At 39.2% G+C, this 13,935-nt stretch overlaps 1 protein-coding gene across 1 annotated transcript; it reads right to left on the reverse strand.

The window, feature by feature from the left end:
- Window positions 1–5,276: 5,276 nt before the first annotated feature.
- On the reverse strand, window positions 5,277–10,035 carry cdkn2c (cyclin-dependent kinase inhibitor 2C (p18, inhibits CDK4)). The gene is made up of 2 exons (XM_073063027.1): window positions 8,924–10,035; window positions 5,277–6,405 (listed from the first exon to the last, which is right to left on the reverse strand). Exons 1-2 carry the CDS (start codon window positions 9,059–9,061, stop codon window positions 6,058–6,060), a joined length of 486 nt encoding a protein of 161 aa, XP_072919128.1. The 5' UTR covers window positions 9,062–10,035; the 3' UTR covers window positions 5,277–6,057.
- Window positions 10,036–13,935: the final 3,900 nt, after the last annotated feature.

A 13,935-nucleotide genomic window follows, 5' to 3' on the forward strand; every position in this document is an offset into this window, starting at 1 on the left:
AGAGCACCCAGAGAAAACCCACGCATTCCATAGGGAGGACATACGGACTCCTTACAGATGACATTGGATTTGAACTCCAAACTTCGATAACCCGAGCTTGACTGCTACGCTATGGTGGCACCCATATCTAGTGTAGGGAATCCTACACTAATGGTCCTTAAAGATTAGCTTGTAGGTTGAGTCGGCAGTAAGGAAGGCAAATGCACTGTTAGCATTCATTTTGAGAGGACTAGAATATATATGATATAATGCTGGGGCTTTATAAAGCATTAGTCGGTCTGCATTGGAATATGGTGAGCAGTTTTGGGCCCCTTATCTAAAAAAATGATGCTGGCATTGGAGAGAGGCCAGAGGAGATTCATGAGGTTTATCCCAGGTATGAAAGAGTTAACTTCTGAGTAGTGTTGATGGCTCTGTGCCTGTACTCATTGGAGTTCAGAAGAATGATGGGGATCTCATTGAAACCTACTGTAATATTGAAAGATAGAGCCTAGATAGAGAGGAAGTGGAGAGGATATTTCCTGTAGTTGGCGGGGGAGGGGGGAGAGTGTTGAAGACATGAGGGTGCAACATCAGAAGACAAGGATATTCCTTTAGAACATAAATAGGTAGGGATTTCTTTAGCCAGAGGACAGTGAATCTGAGGAATTCATTGCCACGGATGACTGTAGAAGCCAAGTCATTGGGTATATGATACCCAATATGATATGTTATGTGATATATATGAACATATATGATATGTTCTTCATTTGTAAAGGTGTCAAAGGTTACAGGGAGAAGGCAGGAGAATGGGGTTGAGAGGGATAATAAAACAACTATGGGTGGAATGTCAGAGCAAACTCAATGGGCTGAATGGCCTAATTGTACTCCTATATCCTCCAGTCTTATAAACTCAAGAGATTTTGCAGATTCTGGAAATTTGGAACAACGCACACAAAATGTTGGAGGAACATGACAGGACAGGTAGCATCTATTGAGAGGAATAAAGAGCTGATGTTTTGGGCTGAGACCTTTCATCAGGACTGAAAAGGATGGGGGAAGAAGCTTGAACAAGAAGATAGATGGAGGAGGAGGAGGAGAGGTAAAATCTGGCAGCTGATAGATGAAGACAGGTAGGTGGATGGGAGGGAAAGGGGGGTTTGGTGAAAAGCTGGGAGATATTAGGTGGAAAAGATAAAGGGCTGGAGAAGAAGGAATCTAAAAGGAAATGTGAGTGAAGCATGGGAGAAAGGGAATGAGAAGGTGCACCAGAGGGAGTTGATAGGCAGGTGAGGAGAAGAGAAGGGGAAAGAGAGGAGCCAGAATGGAGAATGGGAATGGAGAGTAGGGCTGAGGGGAAAAATTAATGTTCCTGCCATCAGGTGTGAGGTTACCCAAAGAGAATACAAGGTATTGCCCCCCCCCCCAACCTGAGAGCAGTCTCATTGTGGCAGTAGAGGTGGCCATGGACCGACATATCAAAAAGCGAATGGGGAGTTTTGTGTAGTCACCCAGCTATAGGAAGGAGGTCTTTATGATGGAAAGGGTGCAGAAAAAATCAGTTATGTTTTTGCAGGGTATGATTGATAAATAGAGCCGAATAGGCCAGGTCTGTTTTCCCTGGAGTGCCGGAGGCTGAGGGGTGACTTTACAGAGGCATGTAAAATCATGAGGGGTGTAGATAATGCAAGTGGTCATGCTATTGGACCAGAGTCTCATCACTTTGAGACAAGGATCAATTAGCACATCAGGTATTTACAGTTATTTATGCAGAATAGTTGCCACCTTCAGTATTTTGCTGAAGAAGCCTCCTCATAGCCAGCACACGACAAGGCAAGAACTCCACATGCCACATTTTAGATTTGGGTTTGTGTTTGTGTGGTAAATTAGTGCTGTACAATCCAGTTTCTTGACCTGAGTATTACTACTCAGTCATTCATCTTCAGGCCCTCTATTTTAGATTCACTATTGCTATCTCTATCAACAGAGGTGTAGGGCACTCCTTCCCTCCACCAGCCTGTAGGTCACCCTTGGGAAAGTGTAGCAACTGCCCCCACCCCCCGCAATCGGGTTTATGTGAAGCCATGGAAGCAAGTCCTGGTTATGTGATCACTGACGCCAGGCAGACAATCTCTGAAGAGCATTGAAAATGGCCGGGGTCACCAGTCTTGAAAAGACCCTACCCAGAAGACAATGACAAATCACTTCTGTAGAAAAATTTACCAAGAACTATCATGGTCGGGGAAAGACCGTGATTGCCCATGCCATATGATGCGAGAAATAATAAATGATTGCTTAATCAGATTTTGTATTATTTTTAATCTACAACACATTTTCTTACTGTAACACAAAATGTCCCAAGGTAGTAATGTGTAAATACACCGAGGAGCAAATTTAGTTGTAGGTTTAGCTGTGTAATAAGCTATCCTGCCATTACCTCTTGTAGATTACCTATGATCTATCTATCTATCGTTCCTACCTCCCCTCCCCCCCCCCCATAACCTCATCCTGAAGCACATCAATTTCCACACAGATTTGGATTTTTCCTAGTTCTGCTTCATCACCCCTCTTCTCAACAGCTTTGGTCCATTTCCTGTCCGCAGTAAATACTTGACTCTGAAGTAGATTATTCGAAATACTGGTCTAATATTTTACCTCATTATAATCCATTTCATTACAATGACTTCCATCTGAGGAGGCCATGTGGCCTACGCCTGCTCCTAGTTATAAGTATACATATAATATTTCAGAATATGGGAGTTGCAGTTTCTTCTTTTCCTTGTAAAAATCTTACAGTTTAACCATTGAGTACCCAGGCTCCGAATGCCCTGCCCTCCAGTCTTGCCAACTTTTAAAGACTTTCCTCCCTCACTTGTCTCTACAAAGTTGCCTGCCATCTGATCTTGACTGATACTATGTGGTTATGAAATGCTTTTTCAAATATTTATGCACTTGTATCTATTAACTTTAAATGGAAATTTTTGCAACTTTTCTTCATTTGGAATTCTTACAAAAACTTGCTAAACTTAAAACCTTAGTGCAATTACAATATTTTTTCTCTCTCTCTAACGGATTGGGTGGACTTTATAAGTGTCACAAATGAGAACGCTGACTTACAGGAAACCCACCCTCTTGAAAGTCTCTTCTTTGCTATGCTGTCCCCATATTGTCGTTGTTTATTTTAATTGGGCTTACTATCTTTTTCCTGACCTATTGTGGCCATTCGCACGAGCTAAAAACTGACCTGGTGACGGCTCCTCTCTCACTCCATACAAAAATGGGAGTTTTCACGATGGTGAAGACTGGAATTTTCAGGCGTACGACACAGCACTTGGCAGATTACCAAGGAAATTAAGCACCAACGTCCAAAAAGTACTCTATTTTTTGTTTGTCTTTCACCAACTAAAGCTCACTAGAAAACTACATCCAGCAAATACAAGCAGTGTGATAACATCTATTCTGAATTTACTAATCAAATTATGATTAGCCAAATCGGAATTGTCAATTTGCTACTTGTTACGAGCGATTACCCAAGAGGACAACACCGCTCCACAGTTTGTAGACTATCTTGTAATAACCTTCAGCTCTTCAGGAACATTTCAGCTCGTTTTATTTATTAATGACGCTGTAGTTTTGTTTGTCTCCCTACACTCTAGAAGCCGTGAGACAGGCGTGTGCTAACGACGGATTTTACTGAATGAGGGTATCAAAAATTATCAGCAGTTGTCCTCCTTGAGGGAACTGGACGCTAACATTTTCAATCGACCCGACACCTTAGTTCTGAAACTTAACTTCGAGAACTGACACAGTTTCAGTATGAACCTGCGTATCGTAAACCAGACAGTATCTCCAATATTCAGTCGAGCAATTCAGAGTGGCAGAATCAACATTTTTAAGATAGTACTTCAAAATAGTTTTAAAAGCTTTTTACTCAGTTCTTTCGTGGGCACTTTTAGAACAGGAAGCTTAACGTCTAACGTATGACGCCAGGAGGTGTGGTGAAATTAGCCTTTTTTCAAAAGCGTTGTTTTCTATATTTTGCATTTTTAAAATAAAATATACACTGATAAAATCATACACCTGAGTTAGAAAGTCGAGGAGTAGAGTGGGCGGAGTGAAAATATTTGAATATGGCAAAAAAAGGAGGAAAAGAAACTCGGCAAATTTGTAACTTTTTTTATGATAGCAAAACGCTATTTCAATAAAGCCCCGATTCTTTTAACACAATTCATTGAGAACATTGGTGCATATTATAGGATATTATTCTTTTAAGTCTCTGGTTTAGGTTGCATAGAATTAAGCCCACTGCAGTATCTCCAGTGGTTCACTCTGGGTATGTAAATATGCTTGTCGTATTCATGTTTTAAGTCTTCATGTTATCACAGTGCCGCATATCGCTTTCATTGATGATGATTCTGTCTTTCAATATTAGATGCTGAATGTTTCGCTTTTGTATATATTTGCCGTGACTTTCCGACCTTGTCATAATGATAGTTTAAATAATAAGTTTTACATACGAAACAGATTTTGCATTTTGAATAAATTATGATAAATGTGTTTTCTCTAACACGGTGACCGGTCTGTACGCATTTGTATCTATTATGTATTTACAGTTTATTTCGCAGATCCATGAATAAATCTTTGTAATGTCTTAAACTAGTCTGATAGAATATTTGCATATGCATATATTTTAATGGCATATTAACTTGTCATATTCAGTAAGCATTTCCCTCAAACGCTTAGTCTTTTTAAAAATTATTCAGCCATAATAAGCTCCTACTTTTAATAAACAGTGCCCTGTTAAGTATTTTTGTCAAAATGCATACCGATAGTGTTTAAATTTCAAAATGTTTTCATACCAAAATGTAAATGCGTGGAATGACTTCTTTTAAAGTACAGATTTTATAAAGATATGATGTGAAAGATTGCCATTTATCCCCCATGTTTTTCCCCGTGAGATGTCTGCGCACCACGACACATCTTACCATCAATTTACCAATAGCTTGCACGACTCATCTTACCAAACAGCAGCAATGTATTAGTCAAAAACACAATAAATGTTACTAAATTATCAAGCTTAAATAATTGTTTTCCATACATAAATGCTCCCCAAAGACACCCTACACTAACTTGTTCAGAGTTTTTGTAAAACCACTTTATTTATGGATGTCCCAATACATATGAATTTAAAAAGGAAAGTTAATGTTATTAAATTTTAACGATTCGTGTTATCTGTCCCAGCGATGAGAAAATTAACTCAGGAAATGCTACTCCATTCACAGCATTAAAAATAGATGTCCTTTTCACTCACAAGTAAGTATTTATTGGAACGAAAGAGCCGTTATATCTTTTATAATTTATGAAGCTGATATTTGATACAATGCCATGAAAGTAATGCAATATTTACATCGAGTAAACAAAAGGATTATAATTTAATTTTAATTAAACAAACGCAAACACATTAAATAATGTTTACCAACAACACACACAAAATGCTGGTAGAACACAGCTAGGCAGCATCTATAGGGAGAAGCGCTGTCGACGTTTCGGGCCGAGACCCTTCTCTGCGTTCACTTATTTCATCAGGCGGTAAGCAATACTTCAATGAAATTTAAAGCTACGTAAATGAAACAAACACGGCGTGTTCGGCGTTTTAAACAACATAGAAACATGAAAACCACAACGTTCCGAAGGACTAGTTGGGAAAAGATACCGGGCATTCGCGTCATCTGCCTATTGCAATAGTTTTAAATTATTCCCTTGTGTTAGCTTGACTGTTTCATGGATAGCTTTATGTTAGTGAAAACACTGCCACGCCAAACTTGCACATTATCTTATGACCAACAGAACATTGACAAAGTTTGCCTGGTTCTATGTTAATACTTATGTATAACAAATAAAATGACTTTAGCATGATGGCGTGAGAAGTAAAGTTTTAAAAAAAAGCATTGAATGGTAACAACGTTATATTTCCCCAAGTATTAAAAAACATATGGAATTACAAATAATGAATTTCAATAAACACGTCTTGGCCAACAAATAAATACTACAGAGGCGCTCTTGCTTACTACGTTTTTCCTATAAATTTTGTTCCATCCACTGCACAGTCTCTGTCCTCTGGTACATCCGGGCCAGCTCATATGGAGTCAGTCCCTTTTCGTTCTTAAGTGTGAGGTTTGATTTCTTTGCCAAAAAAGTAACCACATCGGTGTGACCTTCCTGTGCAGCAAGGTGGATGGGCAGATTGCCCTCAGAATTTTCAATATTAACATCAGCTCCAAAGTCCACCAGGATTTTCAAAGTCTCCAGGAAGCCTTCCCTGGCCGCATCATGAGCTGGCGTGAACCCGTTGTGATCTTGCTGGTTTGGTTGAGCTCCTGCCTTCAGCAATGATTTGGCTATTATTGTATGACCAATTTGCATGACCTGGAAGATGGAAGGAGAGCAATAATATATTTTAAAAAACTAAAGTATGATTGTACCACTGTGTACACCTAAAAGCAGCAGGTTACGGGGTTATATGAATTTGCCAGCAACTTTAAAATTCTAAGCATGCAGGCATCAAGTCTGTATATTGTACAGTTAGAGTAACTATAAATCCAGTTTTGAAGAATGTGTGTCTTGAGCGTATGGCTGGCCTCAACACTTTCACCTAATTCTGACGGAAGGAAATTCATGCTGATGGTTTCTTTTAACAACTATTGCTTCATAATAGTGAAATATTGAACACAGTTGTATCCATCCTTTTATCAAAAACGTGTAAAATATTCCTAAAGCAACAAACTAAGATTAGGAAAAGTGGATTTTAAAATATATCAAATTTGTTTATCTGTCGCTTTGTTTTTAAAAAAAATTAATTCCCATTAACGTGCCTTCTTATAGTTTTGATTATGGTTGCGTACTTAAAAATGATTCGAGGTTAACCACAACGCTTCAAGGAACATAATAGTGATAGTATAGAAATGATTAGCTGACATCTAACAGAATAGATGTTTGGATGTAAACAATCAACGAAGAAATGTAATCAAGGCAGAATAAATTTTAGGTATGTCGTTTCAAATTATACAAACAGTTGTAAATTATGGATACACCAGTTTGTTGGCTTCTAGACTGTTACGATGTAAAATTGAACTAGAAGAGGATGGAACATCAAAGATAGATAAGAACTTTTCTTCTAACGGTAGAATCTAATGGCATTTCTGCACGTATGCGTTGTCAAAATGATGGTAAAACCTCAATTATATTTTATTGATTGATTTTACTGCGACTTCTTTAAAATGTTATTGTTCTATTTGTAATGAAACGCCACACGAGATAATTGTGCATGTAAATAAAATACAATCGTGGTTTAATTATCCTGTAAATTGCGTCAGATAACTGAAAAAGCGAACTTTATTGCTGTGGAATTTCAGTTTTACATACTGGAAAATCTCATCATCTCGAAAGATACTTGCACAATACCTACAGATAGTTAAAAGTATTATCCAACTATATTATTTTTATTGCAACATATTCAACCAACAAATTTTTATTTAATTTAATATCGCAGCTGCTTTTAAGCGTTTTTATTGGTAATGAATTTGACTCAATTCAAATCCACAATGTAAAAATATATCTTTGATTAAAAAAAAAACTCCTCTGGTTTATTAGACTATATTTAAATATTTCATGTAATATTTAAAGCTAAGTTTACCGTGGGACTTAATATTCAAAACAAATATAATGTGCTCTTAGAATTTCTTGTGCTAGTGTGTGTGTGTGTGTGTGTGTGTGTGTGTGTGTGTGTGTGTGTGTGTGTGTGTGTGTGTGTGTGAGTGTGTGTGTGTGTGTGTATGTGTGTGTGTGCGCGCTGGGGAGAGGGGTAGGATGGGGATTCAATTTTTTCAAGCATTTTGATTCCAGTATATTACGTTTATACACTAGATCCAAATATTTTCCAGCACTGCTTTTACCGTACTACTTTTCCATAATCCTCACCAAATTAAATACAACTAAAATTGCAAACATAAGTTAGTTAATCATAAAACCTTAAAATACATTCACATATTCCTGTGGGAATACGCGATGTGTGGACTGTAATGGAGATAGGTGAAGACCTGGAAAGCCACATTTGTACACACTGTACAGCGGACATAAAATACACTATCTTTGTGTGACTAATCATCCCATAAAAGTTGATATTTTCTAGTATATTACAATAGGTAAAATATAATCGCTAAAGTGTATCTATTTATAACACAATCTATCGATTTGCTTTTTTTTGCCGATCATGTGAGAAAGCTGTTCCTGTTGTACAAAAGGCCCCGAGACGGAGTCGCATCTGTGATGCTGTACTTTTGCCCGTGCTGCAAAAAGAATACTTTAAGACAGATAAATCCATCATAACTTGAAATATGGGTTAGATGCATCTAAATGATAACGTCTGCAAATAAATAAAGACGCTGTCCCTTCTAGTCCACGTTGCAACACTTCAAAATTTTCAGCTCACTTTAAAGCCGTCACATACGCTTAAAAGCTGTCACGATACTGATTTAAAAGCAGAGTTTAATTGGTCCAGTATATCAATCACAATAACAACAATACTGTAGACTTAGACTTTGAATATCCACAACCATCTTTCAAGGAGATCAGATTGTTCGCATCAGAGTATCGAACAATGTGAACTTTATATCTAAAAAATAAAGAACTGTCTCATCATTTAAAGATAGTTCAACGGCTTAGTTCTATTGTCATCCAAGCAAAATCCGTTTTGTTCCCCCCCCCCGTACCTTTTAGCTATTTTAGCAATGCGTCATTTACTGTATTTACTGTCGTCCGAATCACACTGATACTGACGAAATCTAATGGACATTGTTTTGAACATATAATGCTCGGAATGCAGCACAGATTTCTCGTCAATGTAAGTATACTGCGTAGTGAAGAAGATAGAAGCAGCTATACCAACCTGAAGTGCAGTTCTGCCAAACTTATTGATTGCGTCTGCTTCCACTCCGTTTTCCAGCAAAATATTAACTTCTTTCAAGTCTCCTTTGGCTGCAGCGCTTGTTAATTTATCACCGACCGATCCATCAGTTGTTTCCATTATTTACACTTCAAAAAGTCGAGATCCCCAAAGCACAAACACCAGCAGGTATGGTGGAGGCGAGGAATCCGGCCCCGTTCTCTATGTACTATTTACTAAGCTAGAGTAATAGATGAGAGATCCTTAGTAATGACGTTGCCAGTTCCGCCCCTTTTTCTCATCAATATAATACACGTGATGCCAGTACCCGGACAGCCCGGTTATCTCAAAATTAACATTTTCAAGTGATTCTGCCATGTTATTTAGACATAAAAGTTATCAAAATGCAATTAACACTGCCAGGGGATTTAGTATTGCACTTACTCAATTGTGAAATAGTTCGAAATAACATCAGAGCAGATAGGGGAATCAGTTACTGTATCCCCTACACAGATACAATATTTGAATATTTTGCCGTTTCCCGCCCATTTTGTAACTGCTGCTGTACTGTAAATGAACGGCTGATGTGGGCAGCGACCTCCGGCTTGTTCCAGGACCCCGAGCTTTAGGGGGCAGGGAGTATTCCACCTACTCTTTTTGTCAAATTAAATTCCAGAAAAATGCCACAAAGCCGCTCCGTTCGGCAGAAGGCGAGTTCGTCAGCTTTGACATCTGCAGCCGCGGACTGGGCAGGCAGCTCATTGCGATTCTGTGCTAGTACTCCGAACAGGAAAATAAACTCGCTTCAGCCTCGGTGAAAGTGCAGGTTGAGGGTGAAAGCCGTCCTCTGGGTCGGGTCTCTTGGTTGTCACGGCGAACGTCCACTTTTCTAGCCCCGTAAGAATACTGGCGGCTTCGTAAATGCTGATCTCCAATTGCTGTTTTGCAAAAAAAAACTTACTGACATCATCAAATTTTAAAAATGAGCGTTCCTCCAGCGCAGTCAGTGCCGCCCACACTGCGTTGCAACGGAAACAGCAGCTGCGGTGTAACGCTAGGAGCCGGCGGCCAGAGCGCCGAGCCGAGCTGCGCTCCCGGCGCTTCGCTGTCACGTTTGCCTCTCCGAAGCGCACTCCGTTAGATTTCTCACTGAAGCGATGCCAGTAACGGATACGGAGGAATTTTAAATCGTGCAATGCAAATCGAAAGAGCCAATCCCCATTCCCATTCCATTTATTAATCTACTGATTTGCATTTTTGTACGCAAAGGTCAAACTAAAGATTTCTGCCGCGGGCCCTTGGTCTATCGCAACGAGCGGTTCAGGCTGTTTACCCTAATAACGGAGCGTTCTCTAGAGTGAAACAGCAGCAAAACTCGCCATGTATCGGCTACCTGATTCACGCAATTACTTTAACCCAAGTGCTATCTTCTGTTTAGGCATTCTCTGCTGAGACTGACAATTTGTCCAAATGGCCGTGGTCCAGGGTTTCCTCAACAGTCTGTCACACAGGTGAACGTCCAACTATGCCCAAGGCGACTGAAGGGAATTTGGGTATTCAGAAAATCACGACATTGATGTGCTAGGCGCAGGATTTGTGAAGCAACAAGAACTTCAACCTTTAAAGAAACTGTTTTAAAAATAAGTCACGAATATCTTAAACGCCAGACGAAATACCTCTTGGCTAGGACCAGACCGGGCCCTGAACATCGGGAGAGGAAGGGCACCAGCTTCCTGGAAAGTCGCCTGTTAAACGTAAAAAATTCTTAATGCACATTAGCTGTCGTGATCGTAATTTCAATGAAAGCATCACAACACGGAGAGATCACACTCTAGTTTATGATTTTATAAAGCATAAGTTTTATCTGCCAGCATCTTTAATATTCCTAGGCAATGCAGTTTTGATCGGCATCCTGTGTTCAACAACACACCTCTACTTTTAACTTTTTTAAGACACAAATCTACCAATAAGCTATTCAGCAGCAAAAGCTTCACAATAGAGCAAGGCATGCCTGGCCTCTGGGTGTTAATGTATCATGGGGAGAAATTTTGGCTATTTTCTATTGAACAACCCCATACTTTTATCCCCACAATTATTCAGACATCCACCAATCATTACAAATTGATGATTAAATCTGGATCCAATCTATTTTATAACACTTAATTTCAGACTGGATATTGAAATAAAAGAAAGCCCAGACCATGTGTTGTTTCAGTGCACATTGTTTAAAATGTGATTTCCATTTTAATAATTTTGCATCAATGACTTAGCAGTTGCACTTATTGGGTTGATATACCGTGCATGCAACTTACAATTAATAAAGGTTTTCCTAGGGTTGCCATCAAATTGAAATTTATCCCCATTTGAAGAAAAACATCCCTCCCTATTGCTGGATTACCAACAGGGCCAAAATCTGCCGACTGTTGCTTTTTGAAAAAAAAAAGCAATTGTTGCGGCTTGGCATTAATTTTAGCTATTTTTCAAGTTATATCATGTTTGCCATTGTAATTATTCTGAGAAAGTGGTGCTGAACTTGGAAAGCTGCCAGGTTACTGTTTTATGACAAACAAAACCAGTTCTAATCTTTGGGATGATAGGTGTACTCAGATGATTAATTGTTAATCAAAGTAAGTAGGCCACGGGCAGGAATTAAGAGTGGGCTCAGATTGTAAGTATTCCTATAACTGGAACTAATAAAATTATTTTCACATATATTCGACTTTCAGTTTAAAAATTTCATTTAATCTATGCAAGGGAGGTAAAAAAGTAGAAATCACACAATATGAATTTTTCAATTTACTCATAATAGCTAGGAAGTAGAAACGATCTTGTGGCACCTAGGAAGCCGTTTGGTTTTGGTATTGGTTTATTATTGTATTATGTACTAAGATACAGTGAAAAGCATGTGTGGAATACCGTTCATTCACGGATTGAACCAGAGCAGTTCCTTGGCCCATTCACATTTATCTTAATTTACTGCCCCACTGCAACCTTATCTCTGTCGTAGACTATCAACCTACCCCACATTCCACCTTTGGATGACTTATACAAACCGACCCGTCTGTCCTTGGAATCTGGGAGGAAGCTGTGTTTCTCCAGGGGATACCAACATTGTTCTTGGTCCTGGAGCTGGCAGGTAACAGCCACAACTGCTGTACCGTACATAGTACACCCTACTTGGAACAAAAAGAATCAAACGAAGAGCATGAACCAAAAAATGTTTTGTAGATTCGGCAAAGCCTCCAGAATTCCCAAAAGAATAAATTTCAGTAAATGTATTCCACTTGGAATCTTTCTATCTTCAGGCTAGTGATTGTGTAATAAAATGATCATGCTTTCTAAGTTTCAAAGGTAAAAGTATATTTATTATCTAAGTACATATATGTCACAATGTACAATCCTGAAATTTATTTTTTTGCAGGCATACTCAGTAAATCCAAGAACCATAATAGAATCAATGAAAGATCACACCCACAACAAACTGTGCAAATACAAAAGAATAAAACAAATAATAATAATAATAATAATAATAATAATAATAATAATAATAATAATAATAAATAAGCAAGAAATATCAAGATGAAGAGTCCATAGGTTGTGGGAAGAGTTCAGTTATGGGGCAAGTGAAGTTATCCTCACTGGTTGAGGGGTAATAACAGTTCCTGAATCTGGTGGTGTGAGCCCTGAGGCTTTTGTATCTTATTCCTGATGGCCTTGATGGTGGGGGTCCCTGATGATGGATAACAGCGGTCTGTGAAGATATGCTCAATGGCAGGGAGGGCTTTACCCATGATGGCCAGGGCTGTATCCAATACTTTTTATAGGATTTCCATTCAAGGGCAATTAGTGTTTCCATACCAGGCTATGATAAAACCAGTTAATATTCTCTGCACCACACACCTATAGAAGTTTGTCAAAATTTAAGGTGACATGCTGAACCTTTGCAAACTCCTAAGGAAGTAGAGGTGCTGCTGTCCTTTCTTCATGATTGCACTTACACGCTGGGCTCAGGACAACTCCTCTGAAATAATAACACCGAGGAATTTAAAATTCCTAGCACTCTCCACCTTTGATCCCCCGGTGGCTCATGGACCTCTGGTTTCCTCCTGAAATCAATAATTAGCTCCTTGGTCTTGCTGACATTAAAAGAGGGGTTGTTGTTGTGACTCAGCCAGATTTTCAATCTCTCTCCTATAACTTGTTTGATCACCACCCTTGATTTGGCTAACAACAGTGTTGTCATCAGCAAACTTAAATATGGCATTAGAGCTGTGCTTAGCCTCAAATCATAAGTGTAATGAGAGTTGATCAGGGGACTAAGCACACAGCCTTGTGGTGCACCTATGCTAATGGTGATTATGGAAGAGATATTGTTGCCAATCTGAACTGACTGGGGTTGGTAAGCGTGGAAATTGAGGATCCAATTGCACAAGGGCATATCGATGCCAAGGTATTGAAGCTTATTGATTAGTTTTGAAGGGATAATAGTATTGAATGCCAAGTTGTAGTCCATAAAGAGTATCCTGATGTGTGCACCTTTGCTGTCCAGATGTTCCAGAGTTGAGTGAAGAGCCAATGAAATGGCATCTGCTGTGGACCTGTTATGCTGTGGATCCAAGTCACCTCTCAGGTAGGAGTTTATGTGCTTTATCACTAACCTCTCAATACACTTCCATCACAGTGGATGTAAGTGCTACCAGATGATTGTGTTTTTGAGGCAATGGTATAATTGAAGCAGGTGGGTACCTCAGACTGCTGAAGCAAGAGGTTAAAGATACCAAACTAGTTGATCAGCATAGTTTTTTAGTACTCCACCTGGTATCCCCTCTGGCCCAGAGACTTTCCAGGGTTCACCCTCCTGAAGGATGCCCTCATGGCAGTGGGGAAATCACAGGGTCATCAGGGTGGGAATTCATGAAGGTTCCTCCATGTTTTGACAGTCAAGCGAGCATAGAAGGCTTTGAGCTTGTTTGGAAGCAAAGCCCTGTTGCCACCTATGTCACTTGATTTCACTT

Source organism: Hemitrygon akajei, chromosome 12 (assembly GCF_048418815.1).
Source record: "Hemitrygon akajei chromosome 12, sHemAka1.3, whole genome shotgun sequence".
NCBI lineage: Eukaryota > Metazoa > Chordata > Chondrichthyes > Myliobatiformes > Dasyatidae > Hemitrygon > Hemitrygon akajei.